Source organism: Dendrobates tinctorius, unplaced genomic scaffold (genome assembly GCF_039654945.1).
Source record: "Dendrobates tinctorius isolate UK_male_01 unplaced genomic scaffold, ASM3965494v1 ptg000173l, whole genome shotgun sequence".
Lineage (NCBI taxonomy): Eukaryota > Metazoa > Chordata > Amphibia > Anura > Dendrobatidae > Dendrobates > Dendrobates tinctorius.
The window spans coordinates 2,635,910-2,659,826 of NW_027361840.1; the positions used below are offsets into that span (position 1 = coordinate 2,635,910).

The 23,917-nt window shown below is 42.2% G+C and overlaps 1 protein-coding gene across 1 annotated transcript in view; it reads right to left on the minus strand.

The window, feature by feature from the left end:
• Positions 1–11,599: 11,599 nt before the first annotated feature.
• The window catches only part of LOC141053924 (uncharacterized), a 101,429-nt gene continuing 89,111 nt past the window's right edge, over positions 11,600–23,917 (minus strand). The window contains exon 3 of the mRNA XM_073551095.1: positions 11,600–14,961. Coding sequence (XP_073407196.1) covers positions 12,428–14,961 — 2,534 coding nt within the window. The 3' untranslated portion in view covers positions 11,600–12,427. The remainder of the gene's footprint in view (positions 14,962–23,917) is intronic.

Sequence of the window (23,917 nt, forward strand, 5' to 3'; positions counted from 1 at the left end):
TGAAGTTTGCTAGAGAGCATTTGGATTATCCAGAAGATTACTGGGAGAATGTCATATGGTCTGATGAAACCAAAGTAGAACTGTTTTTGGTAGAAACAAAACTCGTCGTGTTTGGAGGAGACAGATTGCTGAGTTGCATCCAAAGAACACCATACCTACTATGAAGCATGAGAGTGGAAACATCATGCTTTTGGGCTGTTTCTCTGGAAAGAGACCAGGACAACTGATCCGTGTACATGAAAGAATAATTAGGGCCATGTATCGTGAGATTTTGAGTGCAAACCTCCTTCTATCAGCAAGGGCATTGAAGATGAAATGTGGATGGGTCTTTCAGCATGATAATGATCCCAGGCACACCGCCAGGGCAATGAAGGAGTGACTTTGTAAGAAGCATATGAAGGTTCTGGCGTGCCCTAGCCAGTCTCCAGATCTCAGCCCCATAGAAAACCTTTGGAGGGATTTGAAAGTCCGTGTTGTCCAGCGACAGGCCCAAAACATCACTGCTCTAGAGATCTGCATGGAGGAATGGGCCAACATACCACCAACAGTGTGTGCCAACCTTGTGAAGACTTACAGAAAACATTTGACCTCTGTCATTGCCAGCAAAGGATATATAACAAAATATTGAGATGAACTTTTGTTAATGACCAAATACTTCTTTTCCACCATAATTTACAAAATAAATCTTGTCAAATCAGACAAGGTGATTTCCTGGATTTGTTTTCTATATATATATACTGATAGACTGATATAATACAGTGTTCTGCTTCCTGTTGGCCACCCTATTGATCAGTTCAACAAAATTGATCTGGCTCGCTAGACCTCAAGCAATCAACTCCTATGGATCAGATGGTAATGCTGGCTACTACTGTTTATTGATGTATAATTTGGGTACCGTATATAGGTAGCATAGTTTGTACAGTAAATAAAGGTATTGTTTTATCACTGTTTAGCAGTATTGTGTGGGCACTATAAGGAAAGGCTTTTATGATTTTTTTTAGCTGAAAAATTTTGGACAAATAATTTTGACTGTAATTATCATCATTTTGCAGTTTCCAGTGAATGCAGCTGATATGTTCATAGCGGAATTATGGGCTGTAGAAATAGATCACTGATAATGTAATAATTTATAATGGTTTTCTGATATGCCCTGTGAGGCAGTGACCGGTGTTATATGTGAGGGTCGCTATGTGTTCTCCAGGATGTGCACAGAAGCGTATTGAGGCCGCGGGAGTGCATTGCAGTCATAGATGTGATTGCAATGCAAAATATAAATGTTGGTTTTGGAGCAAGCTGTTTGTCCAAGGCAGATTTAAGAAAACCTACTCTGGGCTTTTATTTTTGAAACGGACTACAGGATGGTAGTGAGATAGTCCATTTCCTACCCGGCCAGGTTTTCCATGTGGCCTATGGCCACAGGTTCCTTATAAAAGGCCCTGAAGCAGAGGGTTGGGTGTGTCTGTTTTGCAAGCGTGTAGAGCAGAAGGCTCTGCAGAGCCCAACCTGTGTGAAGCAACACAGAGTCAAGAGGAGCCAACAGGCTTGGCACCCCTCAGCGGTGCAGTCTCCTACAGCAACAGGTCCCGGTTATGGACTATCTTGTTTCCTGGCTATGATCCGGAGGATACCATTAAACTACGTCTACTTTGAACTTTCCTGGGTCACTGCCTGTCTATCACACTGCACCAACCCCGCTGCACTACAGCCCGTAAAAAAATATTGTCTACCTGTGATTTTTTGATAAGCTGTCCAGAAAAAATAAAAACACAAGTTCACAATCCTGAGCTCCATGTCCTCTAATACAGGCTTTGGCATCACTGCCACTAGGCTCTGTATTTCTCTGGAAGAAATAGAACAGATCCCAACATGTAAACAGATTTATTATAGTTGTATTTGCTTTCATATGAACAAATGATAATAGGGATTTGCCTTGAGACATAAGATGAGGCAAATGATCCCAGTATGACAAGATAACTCTTGTGTGGGGTACATATCTTTCTTTGTGTGAACTAAGTCATTGGAATCACTGAGACTTGGTGGGACAATACACATGATTGGAATACAAGACTAGAAGGATACAACTTATTTGCAAGAAACAGACTTGATAAACGAGGAGGGGGTGTCGCATTGTATGTTAGAAACGCGTATATCTGCACAGAGATTGAAGCTTCAGAGACCGGGAGTTCTGTGGAAACTGTTTGGGTAAGAATACAAGGACAGAACAATGGAAAGGACACCATTGTAGGCATTTACTACAGGCCGCCTGTGCAAGCTGAAGATATGGATGAACTCATTATGCATCAAATGGCCAAGTTCTCCAAAAAATATGACATAGTTGTCATGGGAGATTTCAACTATCCAGACATTTGTTGGGAATCTCTCTCAGGCAAAACTAACAGGTCAAGGAAATTCTTATCCTCTCTTGCTGACAACTTTATCTTCCAAAAGGTAGGGGAGAAAACAAGGGGAACTGCTACCTTGGATCTTATCCTTATAAACAGGGAGGAAATGGTTGAGGAGGTAAAAGTGGCTGGGACCCTAGGAGGTAGCGACCATGCTATTTTAGAATTTTGGATAACTAGAGGCAAAAGACCTGTGAAGACTCAGACGTCAAGGTTAGATTTCAGAAAGGCAGATTTTAAGGGATTCAGAAAGAGAATTGGAGGGATCCAATGGCTGGATATCCTTAAAGACAAAAATGTCCAGGAAGGATGGGAAATCTTGAAAAATGAAATTCTCAAAGCACAGTTGTTAACAATTCCGAAAAGAGGGAAGAATAGGAAGCATTTAAGGAAACCAGGATGGATGAACACAGAACTTAAGCACATGCTAAAAAGGAAGAAAAAAATGTTTATAAAATGGAAAGAGGGAGGCATATCTAAAGAAAAATATAATGCTGTCTGCAGAATCTGCAGGGCACAAATCAGATTATCTAAAGCTGAAAATGAATTGAGGCTTGCAAGAGATGTCAAAAGCAATAATAAAGGATTTTGGGGATATGTCAAAAGTAAAAGAAAAGTCAAATATGCTATAGGATTTTTACAGGATGAAAATGATGAAATGGTAAGACAGGAAGTTGAGAAGGCTGAACTTTTAAATTCCTATTTTGCATCTGTTTTCTCTCAGAAAGGAAATGTAACATCAACTGTTATTCACTGTCCTATTAAGGGAATAGAAGAATCCAGGATATCTATAAACAGAAAGATAGTGAGGAAACACTTAGCTAACCTAAATGAATTCAAGTCTCCAGGTCCAGATGAATTACACCCCAGAGTACTGAAGGAGATAGCAGAAGAAATTTTTGAACCCCTCTACATAATCTTTGAAAATTCTTGGAGAACAGGAGAAGTGCCAGAAGACTGGAGAAGAGCAAATGTTGTTCCTATCTTCAAAAAGGGGAAGAAGGTGGACCCAGGCAACTATAGGCCAGTGAGTCTGACTTCTATACCAGGAAAGATCTTTGAACAAATTATTAAACAACATGTATGTCAGTACCTGGATAAGAATGAAGTGATTAAACAGAGTCAGCATGGGTTTGTAACTAATAAGTCATGTCAGACTAACTTAATTTCCTTCTATGACGGTATCACTGATTGGTTGGATCAAGGAAATGCTGTAGATATAGTATATCTTGACTTCAGCAAAGCATTTGACAAAGTATCTCACACAATCCTTATTGAAAAAATGACTAAGTATGGAATGGACAAGGCAACTGTTAGGTGGATTCATAACTGGCTTAGTGATCGGACCCAAAGAGTGGTCGTAAATGGCTGCACATCCAGTTGGAAGAATGTCTCAAGTGGGGTACCACAGGGCTCTGTCCTGGGCCCTGTATTGTTCAACATCTTTATCAACGATTTAGATGAAGGAATTGAGGGTAAACTGATTAAATTTGCTGATGACACAAAGCTAGGAGGGATAGCTAATACTAGAGAAGAGAGAGAGAGGATTCAAAAAGATTTAAATAAACTGGAGAAGTGGGCAGCAACTAACAGAATGGTTTTTAACAGGGAGAAATGCAAAGTACTACATCTGGGCAATAAAAATGAAAAAAGCATATACAGAATGGGAGGAATAGGGCTAAGTGACAGCACATGTGAAAAAGACTTGGGTATACTAATAGATCACAGACTGAATATGAGTCAACAGTGTGATGCAGCAGCAAAAAAGGCAAATGCAATTCTAGGATGTATTAACAGAAGCATACAGTCTAGATCACGTGAAGTCATTATTTCCCTCTACTCCTCTTTGGTCAGACCTCATCTGGAATATTGTGTCCAGTTTTGGGCACAACATTTTAAAAAAGACATCAACAAACTGGAGCAAGTTCAGAAAAGAGCGACCAGAATGGTGACCGGTCTGCAAACCCTGTCTTATGAGGAAAGGTTGCAGGATTTGGGAATGTTTAGTTTGCAAAAGAGAAGACTGAGAGGAGACTTAATAGCTGTCTACAAATATCTAAAGGGCTGTCACATTGTAGAAGGATCATCTTTATTCTCATTTGCACAAGGAAAGACTAGAAGCAATGGGATGAAACTGAATGGGAGGAGACACAGATTAGATATTAGAAAAAACTTTTTGACAGAGTGATCAATGAGTGGAACAGGCTGCCACGAGAAGTGGTGAGTTCTCCTTCAATGGAAGTCTTCAAACAGAGGCTGGACAGACATCTGACTGGGATGATTTAGCGAATCCTGCTTTGAGCAGGGGGTTGGACCAGATGGCCCAGGAGGTCCCTTCCAACTCTACGATTCTATGATTCTATGATTTACTGAAAATTGCTCCACGCCACTTGCTGGATCTGCATTGACACTTCATCTTTCTGTAGCAGCAGGCAAAGGTGGCAGAGTGCCAGATAGAGAGAAAATCTTCACATTCCCAATGTTAACCCCTTCCTGACATCAGACGTACTATCCCGTCCATGGGACCCGGTCCCCTATGCCCATGGACGGGATAGTACGTCTACCGCGATCAGCGGCGCCCACGTGGTGAGCGCCGCTGATCATGGCCGGGTGTCAGCTGATTATGACAGCTGACACCCGGCACAGTGTGTCAGGGGCGGTCACGGACCACCACCAACACGTTAACCCCTTGCACACTGCGATCAAACATGATTGCGGTGTACTGGGGGTTAAAGGGAAGCATCGGCAGGGAGGGGGCTCCCTCCGTGCTTCCCTGAGCCCCCCACGGCAGCGCAATGTGCAGCGCTGCTGCGGGGGGCTCCTTTCCTGCAGGCCCCCGAATCCAAGATGGTGACGGGGGCCTGCAGGAAGCTGGCTTCCTCAGTGCCTGCAAAGCGCAGGCATGAGGAAGCCTTCTGCACTGCCTGTGACAGATCGCTGATCTCTCACAGTGATCTGTGATGTGACAGATCAGCGATCTGTCACAGGACAGTGATGTCCCACCTGGGACTATTTAATAAAGTTAAAAAAAAAATTAAAAAAAGTGTTCAAATAAATTTAAAAAAATCGCCAAATAAATTAGAAAAAAAAAAATATTCCCCCAAATAAATCCATTTTTTGCAAATAAAAAAACCCAAAAACAATAAAAGTACACATATTAGGTATCGCCGCGTCCGTAACGACCCGCCCTATAAAACTGTCCCATTAGTTAACCCCTTTAGCGAACCCCTTAAAAAATAAAAATAAAAAACTAAGCAAAAAATAATGATTTATTATCATACCGCCAAATAAAAAGTGTAATAACGCGCGATCAAAAAGACGCATATAAGTATCCATGGTACCGCTGAAAACGTCATCTTGTCCCGCAAAAAACGAGCTGCCACACAGCATCATCAGCAAAAAAATAAAAAAGTTATAGGTCGCAGAATAAAGCGATGCAAAAATAATTATTTTTTATATAAAATTGTTTTCATTGCATAAAACCGACAAAACATAAAAAAACGACCTAAATGAGGTATCGCTGTAACCGTACCGACCCGAAGAATAAAACCGCTTTATCAATTTTATCGCACCCGGAACGGTGTAAACGCACCCCCCCAAAAGAAATTCATGAAACGCTGGTTTTTGTTCATTCTGCGTCCCAAAAATCGGAATAAAAAGCGATCAAAAAATGTCACGTGCCCGAAAATGGTACCAGTAAAAATGTCAACTCGTCCCGCAAAAAATAAGACCTCACATGACTCGGTGGGTCAAAATACAGAAAAATTATAGCTCTCAATATGTGGTGATGCAAAAACTATTTTGACAATAAAAAGCGTCTTTTAGCGTGTGACAGCTGCCAAATATAAAAACCGCCATAAATAGTAAATCAAACCCCCCGTTATCACCCCCTTAGTTAGGGAAAAATAATAAAATAAAAAAAAGTATTTATTTCCATTTTTCCATTAGGGTTAGGGTTAGGGTAAGGTTAGGGCTAGGGTTAGGGCTAGGGTTAGGGCTAGGGTTAGGGTTAGGGCTGAGATTAGGGTTAGGGGTGTGTTGGGGTTCGGGTTGCAGTTAGAATTGGGGGTTTCCACTGTTTGGGCATATCAGGGGCTCTCCAAATGCAACATGGCATCTGATCTCAATTCCAGCCAATTCTGAGTTGAAAAAGTCAAATGGTGCTCCTTCCCTTCCAAGCTCTGCCATGCGCCCAAACAGTGTTTTACCCCCACATGTAGGGTATCAGCCTACTCAGGACAAATTGCAAAACAATTTTTGGGGTCCAATTTCTCCTGTTACCCTTAGGAAAATAAAAAATTGGGGGCAAAAATATCATTTTTGTGGAAAAAAATGATTTTTTTATTTTCACGTCCGAGCATTATAAACTTCTGTGAAGCACTTGGGGGTTCAAAGTGCTCACCACACATCTAGATAAGTTCCGTGGGGGGTCTAGTGTCCAAAATGGGGTCACTTGTGGGGAGTTTCAATAGTTTAGGTACATCAGGGGCTCTCCAAATGCACATGACACCCGCAAACCATTCCATCAAAGTCTGCATTCCAAAACGTCACTGCTTCCCTTCCGAGCCCCGACGTGTGTCCATACAGTAGTTTTCTCCCACATATGGGGCGTCAGCGTACTCATGACAAATTGGACAACAACTTTTGGGGTTCAATTTCTCCTGTTATCCTTGGGAAAATGAAAAAAATTGGGGACTAATTGATCATGTTTGTGGAAAAAATACGATTTTTTTATTTTCATGCCCGGGCATTATAAACTTCTGTGAAGCCCTTGGGGGTTCAAAGTGCTCACCACACATCTAGATAAGTTCCTTAGGGGGTCTAGTTTTCAAAATGGGGTCATTTCTGGGGGGTTTCCACTGTTTAGGTACATTAGGGGCTCTCCAAAGGCAACATGACACCCGCAGACCATTCCATCAATGTCTGCATTCCAAAACGTCACTGCTTCCCTTCCGAGCCCCGACGTGTGTCCATACAGTAGTTTTCTCCCACATATGGGGCGTCAGCGTACTCAGGACAAATTGGACAACAACTTTTGGGGTTCAATTTCTCCTGTTACCCTTGAGAAAATAAAAAAATTGGGGACTAATTGATCATGTTTGTGGAAAAAATACGATTTTTTTATTTTCATGCCCGGGCATTATAAACTTCTGTGAATCCCTTGGGGGTTCAAAGTGCTCACCACACATCTAGATAAGTTCCTTAGGGGGTCTCGTTTCCAAAATGGGGTCATTTGTGGGTGTTTCCACTGTTTAGGTACATTAGGGGCTCTCCAAAGGCAACATGACACCCGCAGAACATTCCCTCAAAGTCTGCATTCCAAAACGTCACTACTTCCCTTCCGAGCCCTGACGTGTGTCCATACAGTAGTTTTCTCCCACATATGGGGTGTCAGCATACTCAGGACAAATTGGACAACAACTTTTGGGGTTCAATTTCTCCTGTTACCTTTGGGAAAATAAAAAAATTGTGGACTAATTGATCATGTTTGTGGAAAATATACGATTTTTTTATTTTCATGCCCTGGCATTATAAACTTCTGTGAAGCCCTTGGGGGTTCAAAGTGCTCACCACACATCTAGATAAGTTCCTTAGGGGGTCTAGTTTTCAAAATGGGGTCATTTGTGGGGGGTTTCCACTGTTTAGGTACATTAGGGGCTCTCCAAAGGCAACATGACACCCGCAGACCATTCCATCAATGTCTGCATTCCAAAACGTCACTACTTCCCTTCCGAGCCCCGACGTGTGCCCATACAGTAGTTTTCTCCCACATATGGGGTATCAGCATACTCAGGACAAATTGGACAACAACTTTTGGGGTCCAATTTCTCCTGGTACCCTTGGGAAAATAAAAAAATGGTGACTAAAAGATCATGTTTGTGGAAAAAATACGAATTTTTTATTTTCACGCCTGGGCGTTATAAACTTTTGTGAAGCACTGGGGTGGTTCAAAGTGCTCACCACACATCTAGATAAGTTCCTTGGGGGGTCTAGTTTACAAAATGGTGTCATTTGTGGGGGGTTTCCACTGTTTAGGTACATCAGGGGTTTTCCAATCGCGACATGGTGTCCGATCTCAATTCCAGCCAAAAACGTCAAATGGCGCTGCTTCCCTTCCGAGCTCTGTCATGCGCCCAAATAGTGGTTAACCCCCACATGTGGGGTATCAGCATACTCAGGACAAATTGCACAATAACTTTTAGGGTGCTGTTACCATTGGAAAAATAAGAATTGAGGGTGAAAAGATCATTTTTGTGGAAAAAATATGATTTTTTAATTGTACGGCTTTATGCTATAAACTTCTGTGAAGCCCTTGGGGTTCAAAGTTCTCACTAAACATCTAGATAAGTTCCTTAGGGGGTCTAGTTTCCCAAATGGTGTCATTTGTGGGGGGTTTCCACTGTTTTGGTACATCAGGGGTTTTCCAATCGCGACATGGTGTCTGATCTCAATTCCAGCCAAAAACATCAAATGGCGCTGCTTCCCTTCCGAGCTCTGCCATGCGCCCAAATAGTGGTTAACCCCCACATGTGGGGTATCAGCGTACTCAGGACAAATTGCACAATAACTTTTAGGGTCCTGATACCCTTGGGAAAATAAAAATTGGAGTGAAAAGATCATTTTTTGGAAAAAATATGATTTTTTAATTGTACCGCTGTATGTTATAAACTTCTGTAAAGCCCTTGTGGGTTCAAAGTTCTCACCACATATCTAGATAAGTTCCTTGGGGGGTCTAGTTTCCAAAATGGGGTCACTTGTAGGGGGTTTCCACTGTTTAGGTACATCATGGCGTCCGATCTGAATTCCAGCCAATTTTGCATTGAAAAAGTCAAACGGCGCCCCTTCCATTCTGAGCTCTGCCATGCGCCGAAACAGTCGTTCCCCCCCACAAGTCAGGTATCAGCGTACTCAGGACAAATTGCACAATAACTTTTGCAGTCCAATTTCTCCTGTTACCCTTGGTAAAATAAAAAAAATTGAACCTGAAGTATTTTTTTTGTGAAAAAAAGTTAGATGTTCATTTTTTTTTAAATATTCAAAAAAATTCCTGTGACGCACCTAAAGGGTTAATAAACTTCTTGAATGTGGTTTTGAGTACCTTAAGGGGTGCAGTTTTTAGAATGGTGTCACTTTTGGGTATTTTCTATCATATAGACCCCTCAAAGTGGCTTCAAATGTGATGTGGTCCTAAAAATAAAATGGTGTTGTAAAAATGAGAAATCGCTGGTCAACCTTTAACCCTTATAACTTCCTAACAAAAAAAATTTTGGTTCCAAAATTATGCTGATGTAAAGTAAACATGTGGGAAATGTTAGTTATCAAGTTTTTTGTGTGCCGTATCTCTGTGATTTAAGGGCATAAAAATTCAAAGTTGGAAAATTGCGAAATTTTCAAAATTTTTGCCAAATTTCCGTTTTTCTCTCAAATAAACGTAAGTTATTTGAATGAAATTTTACCACTAGCATGAAGTACAATATGTCACGAGAAAACAATGTCAGAATCACCGGGATCCATGGAAGCGTTCCAGAGTTATGACCTCATAAAGGTACAGTGGTCAGAATTGTAAAAATTGGCCCGGTCATGAACGTGCAAACCACCCTTGGGGGTGAAGGGGTTAAAGGATAGGAGGATACTCTCACAGATAGGAGATTTCAGAGTACAAACAGGGGCTTAAAGGACAGTACTCCCACAGGCAATGGGTGCAGAGTGCACAGAGCGGCTTTTAGCACAGTACTTCCAGAGGTGGGGGTGCAGAGTTCACAGAGAAGCTTTTAGTACAGTATTACCCCAGATATGGGTGCAGAGTACACAGAGTGGCTTTTAGCACAGTACTCCCAGAGGTGGGGGTGCAGAGTACACAGAGTGGCTTTTAGTACAGTGCTACCCCAGATATGGGTGCAGAGTACACAGAGTGGCTTTTAGTACAGTGCTACCCCAGATATGGGTTGCAGAGTATACAGAGTGTTGTTGCAGAGTGCGCAGTCACTATCTGTCCCTCACTCCAGCTGCATCCTATCTCTACACTAATCAGAACAGAATGGCGGCTGACTCGTGATCTGGCCTTTATACAGGCCTGGTCACATGCTACGCCAGCAAATTACAGCTATGTCAATACTTGTAATTGCTGTGATGGCTTTGGAAGTGCCCACCGTCTAAAGGCTTGCTGATTGGCTGCGCTATAGCCTTTCAACAAGCTTTATTAGACAAAAAGAGTAGTACACAGAGGTATGGATGTCAAATGAGATACTATAAATAATAACATACCAAGCAAATTGTAGATATTATCCCACATTAATAAAAATACCATGGACTGTAAAGGGACCAATTGTCAAAATTCACAAAGAAAGGGGAGGAAGAAAAACTTCCAAGACAACAACTCAAGGTCATAATATAAAATTGCTTTATTGGATTACAGGGGAAGGAACAATAAAACATGCTAAAATGCTGATAACTTATCAAAAAACATAAGGACACGATGGACCCTGTACTTGCTTGCTTGCACTTGCGCTCATCAGGTAATTTGGGACACGTGTTGTTACTCTGCGGGTATATGTGCCTTCTTTTTCTATGGCCTATGGGCAGGATTTGGTTACCGGTTTAATTATTTGTTCAGTGACATGGCAGTTTACCGCTTACCTACTTGTGTCCTTCTCATATCTTCTATGATTATTATAACATAAGCAGCAATTATGGTCCATCGTGTCCTTATGTTTTTTGACAAGTTATCAGCTTTTTAGTATGTTTTATTGTTCCTTGCCCTATAATCCAATAAAGCAATTTTATATTATGACCTTGGGTTGTTGTCTTGGAAGTTTTTCTTCCTCCCCTTTCTTTAACAAGCTTTATTAGACTGGCAAACCCAAACAGGAAACTGGACAGACAGTAAAAACACCGTGTTCGGCATTCGGTACCGCACACTAGGTGTCCAATACGAACCTCAGACTTTCCAGTTCGGGTTCGCTCATCTCTAATGTCCAAGTCACTTTCATAGTATATGGGGGGAACGGTGCATTCCTTGCTCAGGGGTCATGTGCAGTCTGTGTCCTCCCATGATCCAGCCTACTGACAGCCCACTCGATGGCATGTAGAGGCCGGATGCATTGGCACATCTCAGGGACATATGCTTCACCATCTAGAAATCCATAGAAAATCCAGGATGTGGGCACGTCTGACAAGGACTATTCAAACCACTGTGAGACAGTAAAGCTTCCTTTATTGGCAGTAAGTGGCTACAAGATTCAGTATATATCGTGTTGGTATCTTCCCCTGAGCCACAAAGAGTAACAAATAGAAACAAGGGCACCAGGAAGAGAAACCTTCTATGCAACGTGCTCATAATCAATAATGATGAAGACAGAAGAGCAGAACACAGAAAAGCAACACAAATTGTAAGTTCTCAGTCACAGGAATGAGATTTCATGAGAACAATTATCAATAGTGAGAAAGTGAAATGTGAGTAATGTGTCTGGTGCCTGGAGGTTACATGAGATGGACGGGACTTCTGTACATGAGAAGAGGCGCCATCACTCTCCTGCTTATGGTGGATTACCACCAGTGTGGAGCCGCGACCAAAGAGATATTCAAACTATGGGGGAAAGCAGAATAATGAAATATAGGCACGTTCCCCATATTATATGCTATCATAGTGACCACCGCTTGTGTAACTAAGATGGGCAGCTTGTCGCCAAAGGGTTTAAGAGCAAGAGCATCACTCCAGGAAGGTAATGGGACCATAGGAACCCAAGGTCTCAAGACGCCATGTTTGTTTGTTATAATGTGACTATAAAATGGCTACTTCTGTGTGAATGTGCTTAATGTTTGTAAAGAGATGATCTCTAAATAAAACATTTCCCACATTCTGAACATGAGTACGGATTTTCTCCCGTTTGACACCTTTGATGATTATTAGTAAGAGCTGATTTATGAGAAAACCATTTCCCACATTCTAAACATGAATATGGCTTCTCTCCTGTGTGAATTCTCTCATGTAAAACAAGACTTAATTTGTGTGCAAAACATTCCCCTCATTTTGAACATGAATATGGCTTCTCTCCTGTGTGAACTTTTTCATGTGCAACAAGACTTGATTTCAATGAAAAACATTTCCCACATTCTGAACATGAATATGGCTTCTCTCCTGTGTGAATTCTCTCATGTACAACAAGATGTGATTTCAGTGAAAAACATTTCCCACATTCTGAACATGAATATGGCTTCTCTCCTGAGTGAACTTTTTCATGTGCAACAAGACTTGATTTCATTGAAAAACATTTCCCACATTCTGAACATGAATATGGCTTCTCTCCTGTATGAACTTTTTCATGCTCAACAAGACTTGATTTCATTGAAAAACATTTCCCACATTCTGAACATGAATATGGCTTCTCTCCTGTGTGAACTTTTTCATGTGCAACAAGACTTGAGTTCACTGAAAAACATTTCCCACATTCTGAACATGAATATGGCTTCTCTCCTGTGTGAATTCTTTCATGACGACTAAACTGTGATTTATTTACAAAACATTTCCCACATTCTGAACATGAATATGGCTTCTCTCCTGTGTGAATTCTCTCATGTACAACAAGACTTGATTTCAGTGAAAAACATTTCCCACATTCTGAACATGAATATGGCTTCTCTCCTGTATGAATTCTCTCATGTGCAACAAGACTTGATTTAATTGAAAAACATTTCCCACATTCTGAACATGAATATGGCTTCTCTCCTGTGTGAACTTTTTCATGTGCAACAAGACTTGATTTCATTGAAAAACATTTCCCACATTCTGAACATGAATATGGCTTCTCTCCTGTATGAACTTTTTCATGTGCAACAAGACTTGATTTCATTGAAAAACATTTCCCACATTCTGAACATGAATATGGCTTCTCTCCTGTATGAACTTTTTCATGTGCAACAAGATTTGATTTCAGTGAAAAACATTTCCCACATTCTGAACATGAATATGGCTTCTCTCCTGTATGAACTTTTTCATGTGCAACAAGACTTGATTTCATTGAAAAACATTTCCCACATTCTGAACATGAATATGGCTTCTCTCCTGTGTGAATTCTTTCATGACGACTAAACTGTGATTTATTTACAAAACATTTCCCACATTCTGAACATGAATATGGCTTCTCTCCTGTGTGAATTCTCTCATGTACAACAAGATGTGATTTCAGTGAAAAACATTTCCCACATTCTGAACATGAATATGGCTTCTCTCCTGTATGAATTCTCTCATGTGCAACAAGACTTGATTTAATTGAAAAACATTTCCCACATTCTGAACATGAATATGGCTTCTCTCCTGTGTGAACTTTTTCATGTGCAACAAGACTTGATTTCATTGAAAAACATTTCCCACATTCTGAACATGAATATGGCTTCTCTCCTGTATGAACTTTTTCATGTGCAACAAGATTTGATTTCAGTGAAAAACATTTCCCACATTCTGAACATGAATATGGCTTCTCTCCTGTGTGAATTCTCTCATGTGTAACAAGACTTGATTTCATTGAAAAACATTTCCCACATTCTGAACATGAATATGGCTTCTCCCCTGTATGAACTTTTTCATGTGCAACAAGACTTGATTTCACTGAAAAACATTTCCCACATTCTGAACATGAATATGGCTTCTCTCCTGTGTGAATTTTCTCATGTGCAACAAGACTATGTTTAAATGAAAAACATATTCCACATTTTGAACATGCAAATTGCTTCTCTCCTGTGTGAATTCCCTCATGTAAAACAAGACTTAATTTGTGTGCAAAACATTTCCCACATTCTGAACATGAAAATGGCTTCTCTCCTGTATGAATTCTCTCATGTGCAACAAGACTTGATTTCAATGAAAAACATTTCCCACATTCTGAGCATGAATATGGCTTCTCTCCTGTGTGAAATCTCTCATGTATTAGAAGATATGATTTAGTTGTAAAACATTTCCCACATTCTGAACATGAATATGGCTTCTCTCCTGTATGAACTTTTTCATGTGCAACAAGACTTGATTTCACTGAAAAACATTTCCCACATTCTGAACATGAATATGGCTTCTCTCCTGTGTGAACTTTTTCATGTGCAGCAAGATTTGATTTAATTGAAAAACATTTCCCACATTCTGAACATGAATATGGCTTCTCTCCTGTGTGAACTTTTTCATGTGCAACACAATGTGATTTCATTGAAAAACATTTCCCACATTCTGAACATGAATATGGCTTCTCTCCTGTGTGAACTTTTTCATGTGCAGCACGATGTGATTTCATTGAAAAACATTTCCTACATTCTGAACATGAATATGGCTTTTCCCCTGTTAGTGGGCTTTTATCTTCAGCATTTCTTCTGTGACTTTTGTTTTGTTTAACAGTCTGTGATGAATTTGGAGATAATTGTTCATTAAAATAAGATGATCGTTCTCTGCTGTGAACAGCTGGGGGTATATCTGAGATGTCTTCATGCTGTGTAGAGGTATCTTGTGTGATACTAGAATCTTCTGAATTAAACTCTAAAGATATCAGATGTCCCTTGAAGCTCCTGGTACAATCATCTGTCAAGAATAAAATGTATGTTATTATTTTTAAATAACATAACCTAAAATATTATATTTGTATTTCCTGATTAAGATGAAGAGAATTTTCAGCTTTCACCACGACAACGACCCTAAGCAACTTTTAAGTCACCATAAGAACGGCTTCACCAGGAGAAGATGGAAGTTTTGGAATAGCCAAACTACAGCCCAAAACTGAATGCAAATTCTGTTGTGACCTGAAGAAGGCACTGTACACAGGAGACACCCCAGCAATCTGACAGATATGGAGCTTTTGCACGGAAGAGCGGGCAAAGATCGCCAATTGTAGATGTCTCTTGAGATAGATCCAGACCCATATAGACTGAATTCTGCCAGAAATTCAAAGTTGACTGCAACAAAGTATCAGTGTAAGGCATCTTTCACATTTTCACATGTCCTGGATTCCTGATAGTTCCGAAACGGGAAAAAACAGTACCGGTGCTATCAGTGTCCACATGTAAAATCCGTGTGGCGTCCTTGTGCACCATCAGTGTGACACGTACTGGAATAGAATGCAGAACAGAAATAACAAATGTTTAGGTGTTAGATGTGCAAACATAGAGGATAGACAGCTAGAGAAATAGATAAAAGCTATATAATAGAAAGATACAGTAGAAACCAGAAGTTTCCATCCACTATATATAAAGACACATCTGCATGTGCTTCTCAATATCTGACATTAAATCAGAATAAACCTTTCCCATTTTAAGACAAATAGGATTACCATAATTATTAATATTTGCCAGAATAATGAGAGAATGTTTTAAAGGGAATCTGTCAGCCTATTTTCCGCCTATCAGGTGCCGGCACCTCCATCAGGGGCTTATCTACAGCATTCTTTAATGCTGTAGCTAAGCCCCCGATGAAACCTCATACCCCAAGATCGGACATCAGAGAAGGTGGAGGTGTTGGTCTGCTTCTATCACCCAAATGTACCTTTCAGGTTATCCCTCAAGTACCCTCACTTGTCTTCCCTTCTTTTGAGGGCCATGCTGTCAGACTCTACATCCCCTTCTCCATGCGACTGGCGGTGGTGTATCATCCTCCGGGCCCCTCGCATCAATTCCTGGATCACTTTGCCACGTGGTTTCCACATTTTTCTCCTTTGACTTCCTCATCCTCATGAGAGACTTCAACATCCCTTTTGCTCTCCCTCTCTCCATATCGGTTACTCACCTTTTATCTTTAACCTCCTTCTTTGGCCTTTTTGCAGCTTACTAGCTCTCCTACGCATGAAGACGGAAACTCCCTCGACTTGGTCTTCTCCAAGCTTTGCTCAATGGTTGATTTCACAAACTCCCCTCTCCCACTCTGTGACCACAACCTTCTTTCATTCTCAGCTTAAAACTGCCATTCCGCTCAGGTCACCCCCACTTTCCACACTTATAGAAACATACAGGCCAACACCCAGAAACTTATGAAGAACTTGCAGTCATCATTGGCCCCTATCTCCTCCCTCTCTTGTCCTAATTCTTCACTGAAGCATTATAATGAGACACTGCCTGGATGAAGCTGCACCTCCTATAAATAGAACAACTCAGCACAGATGGAGAAAACCCTGGCACATGCTGCAAACATGTTTCCTACAGCGGTGCTCCAGGTGTGCCATACGTCTGTGGAGAAAATCCAATCTACCGGAAGATTTCATCCATTATAAGTTGATGCTTAAAACATACAACACTGCCTTTCACCTATTTGAACACCCTCATCACCTCACTATCAATAACCCGAAACATCTCTTTGATACTTTTCATTCCCTATTCACCCAAAAGTGCAGGCCCCAACCACGGATCTCCGCATTGATGATCTGGCTAATTACTTCAAAGAAAAAATTGACCATATCCGACAGGAAATTTTCTCTCAACCCCCTCACACCATGCGCTGTCCTTCCTCCCTCCCTGCATCTAGCTCACTCTCTTATGTTGAACCAGTCAGAGAAGAAAAAGCTATCAGGTTCCTTGTATCTTCTTGGCCTTCTACTTGCACAAGTGACCCTATTCCATCACATCTCCTCCAGTCCCTTTCCCCTTCTGTCACCAACTCACCTAACTAAAATATTCAACCTCTCTCTCTCTTCCGGTATCTTCCCCTCCTCATTTAAGCATGCCATTATATATCCACTGCTTAAAAAACTATCCCTTGACCAAAACTGTGCTGCTAACTATAGACCTGTCTCTAATCTTCCCTTCATCTCTAAACTCCTGGAACGCCTGATCCACTCCCATGTTATCCGCTATTTCTCAGATAACTCTCATCTCGACCCTCTACAATCCGGTTTTCACTCTTTATACTCTACTGAAACTGCCCTCACTAAAGTCTCTAATGATCTACTAACAGCTAAATCTAATGGTCACTACTCCGTGCTAATTCTCCTGGACCTCTCTGCAGTATTCAACACTGTGGATCATCAGCTCCTCCTCACTATGCTCCGCTCCATCGGCCTCAAGGACATCGTTCTCTCTTGGTTCTCCTCCTATCTCTCTGACCGCTCCTTTACTGTATCTTTTGCTGGTTCCTCCTCCACTCATCTTCCCCTTACTGTTGGGGTTCCTCAATGATCGGTCCTAGACCCCCTCCTCTTCTCTTTGTATACAATCAGTAGATTTGGTTTCCAGTACCATCTCTATGCTGATGAAACCCAATTATACACCTCCTCTCCTGACAGCACACCTGCCTCTTTAGAAAACACCAGTGATTGTCTTACCGCTGTCTTTACCATCATATTCTCCTGCTATCTGAAACTGAACCTGTCAAAAACTGAACTCCTTGTGTTTCCTCCCTCTACTAACCTACCTATGCCCGACATTGCCATTTCCATGTGTGGTTCTACCATTATTTCCCAGCAACATGCTCGCTGTCTTGGGGTCATGATTGATTCAGATCTTTCATTCACCCCCCACATCCGATCACTGGCTAGAACTTGTTATCTGCACCTCAAAAACATTTCTAGAATTCAACCCTTTCTTACTTTTGACTCCGCAAAAACTCTTATTGTTTCTCTTATTCATTCTCGTTTGGACTATTGTAACTCTCTTCTAATCGGTCTCCCTCTTACCAAACTCTCCCCTCTCCAATCCATCCTTAATGCTGTAGCCAGGATCATATTCCTCACCAACCATTACACCGATACCGCTACCTTGTGCCAGTCATTACACTGGTTACCCATCCACTTCAGAATTCAGTATAAACTTATTACCCTCACCCACAAAGTGCTCCATGGCTCAGCACCACCCTACATCTCCCTCATCTCAGTCTACCCTACCCATGCCCTCCATTCTGCTAATGATCTGAAGTTAATATCCTCAATCAGAACCTCCTGTCTCCAAGACTTTTCACGTGCTGCACCAATTTTTTGGAATGCACTACCCAGGTTAAGTCGATTAATCCGTAATACCCACAGTTTTAAGCGAGCACTAAAAACACATTTCTTCAGTCTCGCCTACAGTCTCAGTAAATTAATCTAATTATCCCTGTGTGGCCCATTCAATATTTTTACCATAACCAGGTTCTTCATATCATGTTCTCACACGCTTTAAGCATTTAATAGCCCTGTGTATATACTGCTACGTATTCTGGCTGATAACCGGTTCATGCAGCATTACATGAACACCTGATTTCTTAAATTATGGCTGGTCTGAACAATGAAGGCAATTGTTGACATCCACTTTTCGCGTCTCCCCTATTTCCTCATAGACTGTAAGCTTGCGAGCAGCGGAGCCCTCATTCCTCTTGGTATCTGTTGATTTATGTGATTATTGTAATGCTGTAATGTCTTTTGTCTGTGGAATATGTTGGCGCTATAGGAATAAAAGTATTATTATTAATAATAAATATTAATAATTATAGTAATCCTAATTTACTTAAAATGGGAAAAGTTTATTCTGATCTCATGTCAGATATTGAGAAAAACATGTTGATCTGTCTTTTTATATAGTGGATGGAAACATCAAGTTTCAACTGTAGATAGATAGATAGATAGAAATATGTCGGTGAGATATATAATCAGTGCCTTGTGTGTGTGTAGTTTTCTGAACTGTATTTCACTAATAAATAAGGTAAGGTTACTGCAGTTCAAAGCCTCCGGGTCACATGAGAGCAGCACTGGCAGTTGTGTACTGGGATAACCTTACTGACCTCACCGCTCGTCACAGCAGCCGGGTTCTCCCGGAGTGCAGCGTTACAACCAGCAGCAACTGTTGCGCCAGTCTATTGAGCTTTGTTCTCTGAACAGGGCTCCATACACTGGACCAAGAAGACATGGATCATTGTGGGACTTCCATTTGTGTTATGGCAGACTGGTGTGGATTATTTTTTATTAAATACATGTGCTAAAGAGGGAATTTGTCACAGAGTGATTTTTACAAATTAAACACTTTGTGTGTGTTAAATAGTTTAGACGTAGGGGTTAGTAATGGGGGTGTCTGACAGATGCCTCTACGTTACTAACCCATAGGTTTGATGTCACCTGACATTACACAGCTGACATCAACCCCATAAACCATTACCCCGATTGCCACCTCACAATGGCAGCTGGGAAGAGCCGATCTTAACCGTCAGAATACGCGTATCTAATGGATGTGCCATTTCTGGTGCGGCTGTTATGGCCTTCCTGGAAATCATGGGGTACTACATGAGGCTAATTCCAAACTTTGCCACGGTGGCCAAACCCTTGATCAACCTCACTAAGGGGATAAAATTAGGCGTGGCCAAATGGACGTTGGAGGCGGAAAAGGCCTTTCAAAAACTGAAAGTGGCTCTGTGTCGTGAAGAAATTTGTACTCCAAATGGATGTTAGATTAGGAGAGTTCCTCTCTCAGGAGATACACGGAGAGGAGAATCCTGTTCTCTACCTGAGTAGGAATCTGTAAGCATGTGAGAAAAATGGTTCCATTGGAGAAAAGGAATGCCTGTCCATAAAGTGGGCGATGGACACATTGCGATACTATCTCTTAGGGTGAGAATTTAAATTAGTGTCAGACCATGGTCCATTCAGGTGGATGAGAAAGAAAAAGAGGAAAAATGCTTGTGCTACCCACTAATTTCTAGCCCTGCAGGATGTCCGCTTTCAAGTAAAACATAGAGTCGGGAGTTACATGGTAATGCCAATGCCCTCTCGAGAATCCTGTGTCTGCAAGATGTCAAGCCCATGGCTTTAGGCAGAGGGGGAGGTATGTAAGGATGCTTGTTAAACACAGTGGATGGGAGATGAACCTGGAGTAACCTGGCCATGAAAGGTTCATTATGAGCAGGTGAATGGCTGCTCACCATATCGCAACCCCTGGGTGTGGTTCACTTGGTAAAATGAGACCTGTTTGCCTCATACAGTGTAGCATGTGTAGAGGTGTGTAGACTGAGTGCCTCTACTGAAAGACTAAGAAGCTAGACTATTGTATGGATGGACAAGGGCTGTATTTGAGTTTCCTGTGATGTGGTTTATGAGACTTTTAATTAGAAACATTTCCTGTGATACCTCATATCACTCCCAAGTGAGTAGCACTGTAATATTTGGTGTTATAAATGTGGGCATTGTTCCCAGGGAACATGTGTGACTGCTACAGCGGTAGCTGTGACTGCAATACAGACTGATAATAAAAGTGTTAGTCTTGGATATGTTAGTGTCCACGGTGGATGTAGGGAAAACCTGCTTTGAATGTTGTGTGTGAAGCAGACTGCAAGATAGTACAGTAGTTTGAATAAAAAACTGGAGTCTGTAATGAGAAAGTAAGTTAATGTGTATACACAATGTAAATGCATATTAACACACGACTAATACACAGAGAAAACAAAAACAAAACACAAATATCCTAAAATAAAAAAATAAACTGCAAAAAATGCATGAAGGTAGTAATAGTAATAAAGGTATTTAGTAAACATAGTTATGATCAAAAGAATGTACAAGCCATTCCGCCACGTCAAGCCTTGTGGGACAGTCCTAATTCTTGTATTAACACCTTTCCACTTGTCAAGTGACGTAAATGTGAACAAGGATCGAGGGACTGAACCACCAGTAAAAGCATAGGCCAGACAGGATGGATTTTCCAGCTCAGAAACAAGGCGTTCACACCCTTATATGCACAGGATGCACATTGATCTGAATAAAAAACTGGAGTCTGAACTGAAAAAGTAAGTTAATGTGTATGCACAATATAAATGCATATTAACACACGACTTTTGATCAAAATTATGTTTACTAAAAACCCTTTCTACCTTCATGCATTTTTTGCATTTTACTTTTTTATTTTAGGATATTTGTGTTTTGTTTTTCTCTGTGTAATGGTCGTGTGTCGTGACTGCAGACCAAAGGGGGCTGTAAGTGAGAGACATTGGCATGGCATGCAGTCACCCATGGAAACTGGAAAAGGTGAAGTCCGGCATGTTTAGGGGACTGTGATACAAAGCCGTGTCCTATGAAGTGCTATTGACTGGTGTGAACTGAACACTAATATTATTTGCACTTGTGTAAATTGGACTTTAATACTGTTAGGAAACACATTAAAGGGACTTTTGTGTTTGAACTTTGTGGGTCACTGCCTCTTCACTGCGTAATGCTGCTACCGCTGCCTTACATATGGTGGAGAATACGGGCAGTGTAAACTGAGGCATACCCCAGAGAGTGCTGCAGATCGTTGTACAGGTCTGCTGGAGAAATGGAGGAACTTTTAGAGCATTTTGTGCTCAGTCAGCAGTCGCAGCAAGAGGTTCTGCAGCAGCAGCAAGAGACACTGCAGTTTCAGCAGTCGCAGCAAGAGGTTCTGCAGCAGCAGGTGCTGCAGTTGCAGCTGAAGCAGCAAGAGATGCTGCAATGGAAGCTCCCACAGCTTCAGCTGAGTAAAAAGGAGAACCCTAAGGTAAGGGGTGATCATTGGGTGTACCAGTGTTCCTATGTAGTCTCAGCCCGCCAGGTCTCATGCAATTGACTTGCTGCAGTTGGTGGAGGAGTGGCTCCAGTCTGAGTTTTTTTCCCAAATCGAGATGATGGAGAGTTGTGGTTGATCGGATTGTGCGGCCTCTGCCGGCCGCCATGCAGCATTGGGTTGGGCAAAGGGAGCTGGGCAATCTGGACCTGCTGGTAGAATTGATTGAGCGGTATAAATCCACTCAGGACGTGGTACCAGAGCCTGGAAATGGGGCTAGTAACTGTTCTGTGCCATCTGAGCCCATTGACTGCAGATATACGCACCATGTCTCGATATATGCCCAGCCAGTCTGTATCATCACTGCAGGCACTGCCGACAGCGTGCAGCGACTGTGCCAGGTGCTTGTGAATGGGTGCCACACAGAGGCTCTCCTGGACACGGGGAGCAGAGTGACTTTGGTCCATAGGTCCCTTGCTGCTGGGGACAACTCCAAAGGATGGAAGGTGAAGGTGGTGGATATCCATGGGGAAATCCGGGAGTACCCGACCGCTGAGGTCAATTTTTCTACACAATGTGGGGACATTAAACATGTGGTGGGAGTGACGAAGATCCTTCCATATGGGACTGTGTTGGGGAGCGACTTGCCCCTGTTTTGGTCGCTGTGGGAGACCAGGGTCAACCCTCTCATGGTAATGGTTGTGCCAGGAATAGAACCCGGAGATGTTGAGATACCTGCCATAGGGGTCGCCAACCTAGGGACAGAGTGTAATCACGATAGGCTCCCCCTAGAGGTGGTGGAAGGAGAGGATGAAAATGTTGTGCCGGGTGCAGAAACCGAAGATGTTGAGATACCTGCCAAAGGGGTCGTCAACCTAGGGACAGAGTGTAATCACGATAGGCTCCCCCTAAAGGTATTGGCAGGGCAGGATGAAAATGTTGTTTCGGGTGCAGAACCCGAAGATATCAAGTCAGAGATATCTGCCACAGGGTTCGCCAACTTAGGGACAGAGTGTATCCCCAACAGGCTTCCCCTAGAGCAGGGATCCCTAACCTGTAGCTCGGGAGCCACATGTGGCTCGCTGTCCCATGAATTGTAGCTCGCGACTGTCTGCCAGCTTGGTGCATTAGGTCCAGGTCTATCAAACAGGTATGAAGAGTACATCTCAAAATGGTGAATGTTGTGAGTAGCCCTGCACAGAAGAGCAGATGTGGATGCACATTTACTGGTCTTAGGGGTTTAGAGATGTTTTAGGTATGGTACGCTGGAGGATGGCATTACCTGTTAGAGGAGGTGCTCAAAGCTGGATGTGACTGTGTTGGGAGTCCTTGATGAGAGAATACTGAATGGGGGTATTGTGGGAACCCCTGGATCTCAGTGTACTGCTTTGGAGTGATTTCTGTGGAAAAGCTTTGGTTATCATTATACCTGTAATGGGGGCTTTGGTTGACACTACTTTGAAGGAGATGGGAGCCGGATATGGCTCACGCCCCTCTCTCAGTGCTGAATGTGGCTCGAGACCCTCTCTCTAAGCTGAATTTGGCTCTCAAGGTCAGAAAGGTTGGGGACCACTGCCCTAGAGGTTGTGGCAGTAGAGGGCATGGAGACTCCACTGAACCCAGAGCTGGAAATGTCCCCTGGTAAGTTCGGGACAGCTCAATTCCAGGGTCACACGCAGAGAAACTGGTGTGTGAAAAAACTGCAGGTTTAAAAAGAACGCTGGGAAGAACCGGAAGTGTGTGGTCGCAGAGGCAACTGGGGACGTGCGCTCGAGGAATCTTCTGGCACCGGCCAACGATGTGGCCTGGGGTCAGAGTGAAATAGATAGAGTGCTCGTTAGACAGCAGTGTCGGGAAGCTCAGGTTTGGGTGCGACGTAATAAAGATGGATGCTCGGATTTCATGGGTCGAACCACGGCGTTTCAGCATGATATAGTCACCGAGGCACGGGTAAGGGTACGGAAGAAATTATACCAAAGGCCCGAAGGTGAGTACTGATGAGATGCGGGGTTACTGAATCCAAAATGAACAAAGTTCAGGCCACCCACAACCGGTCCAAATCTTAATTGACTGTTCCGGAC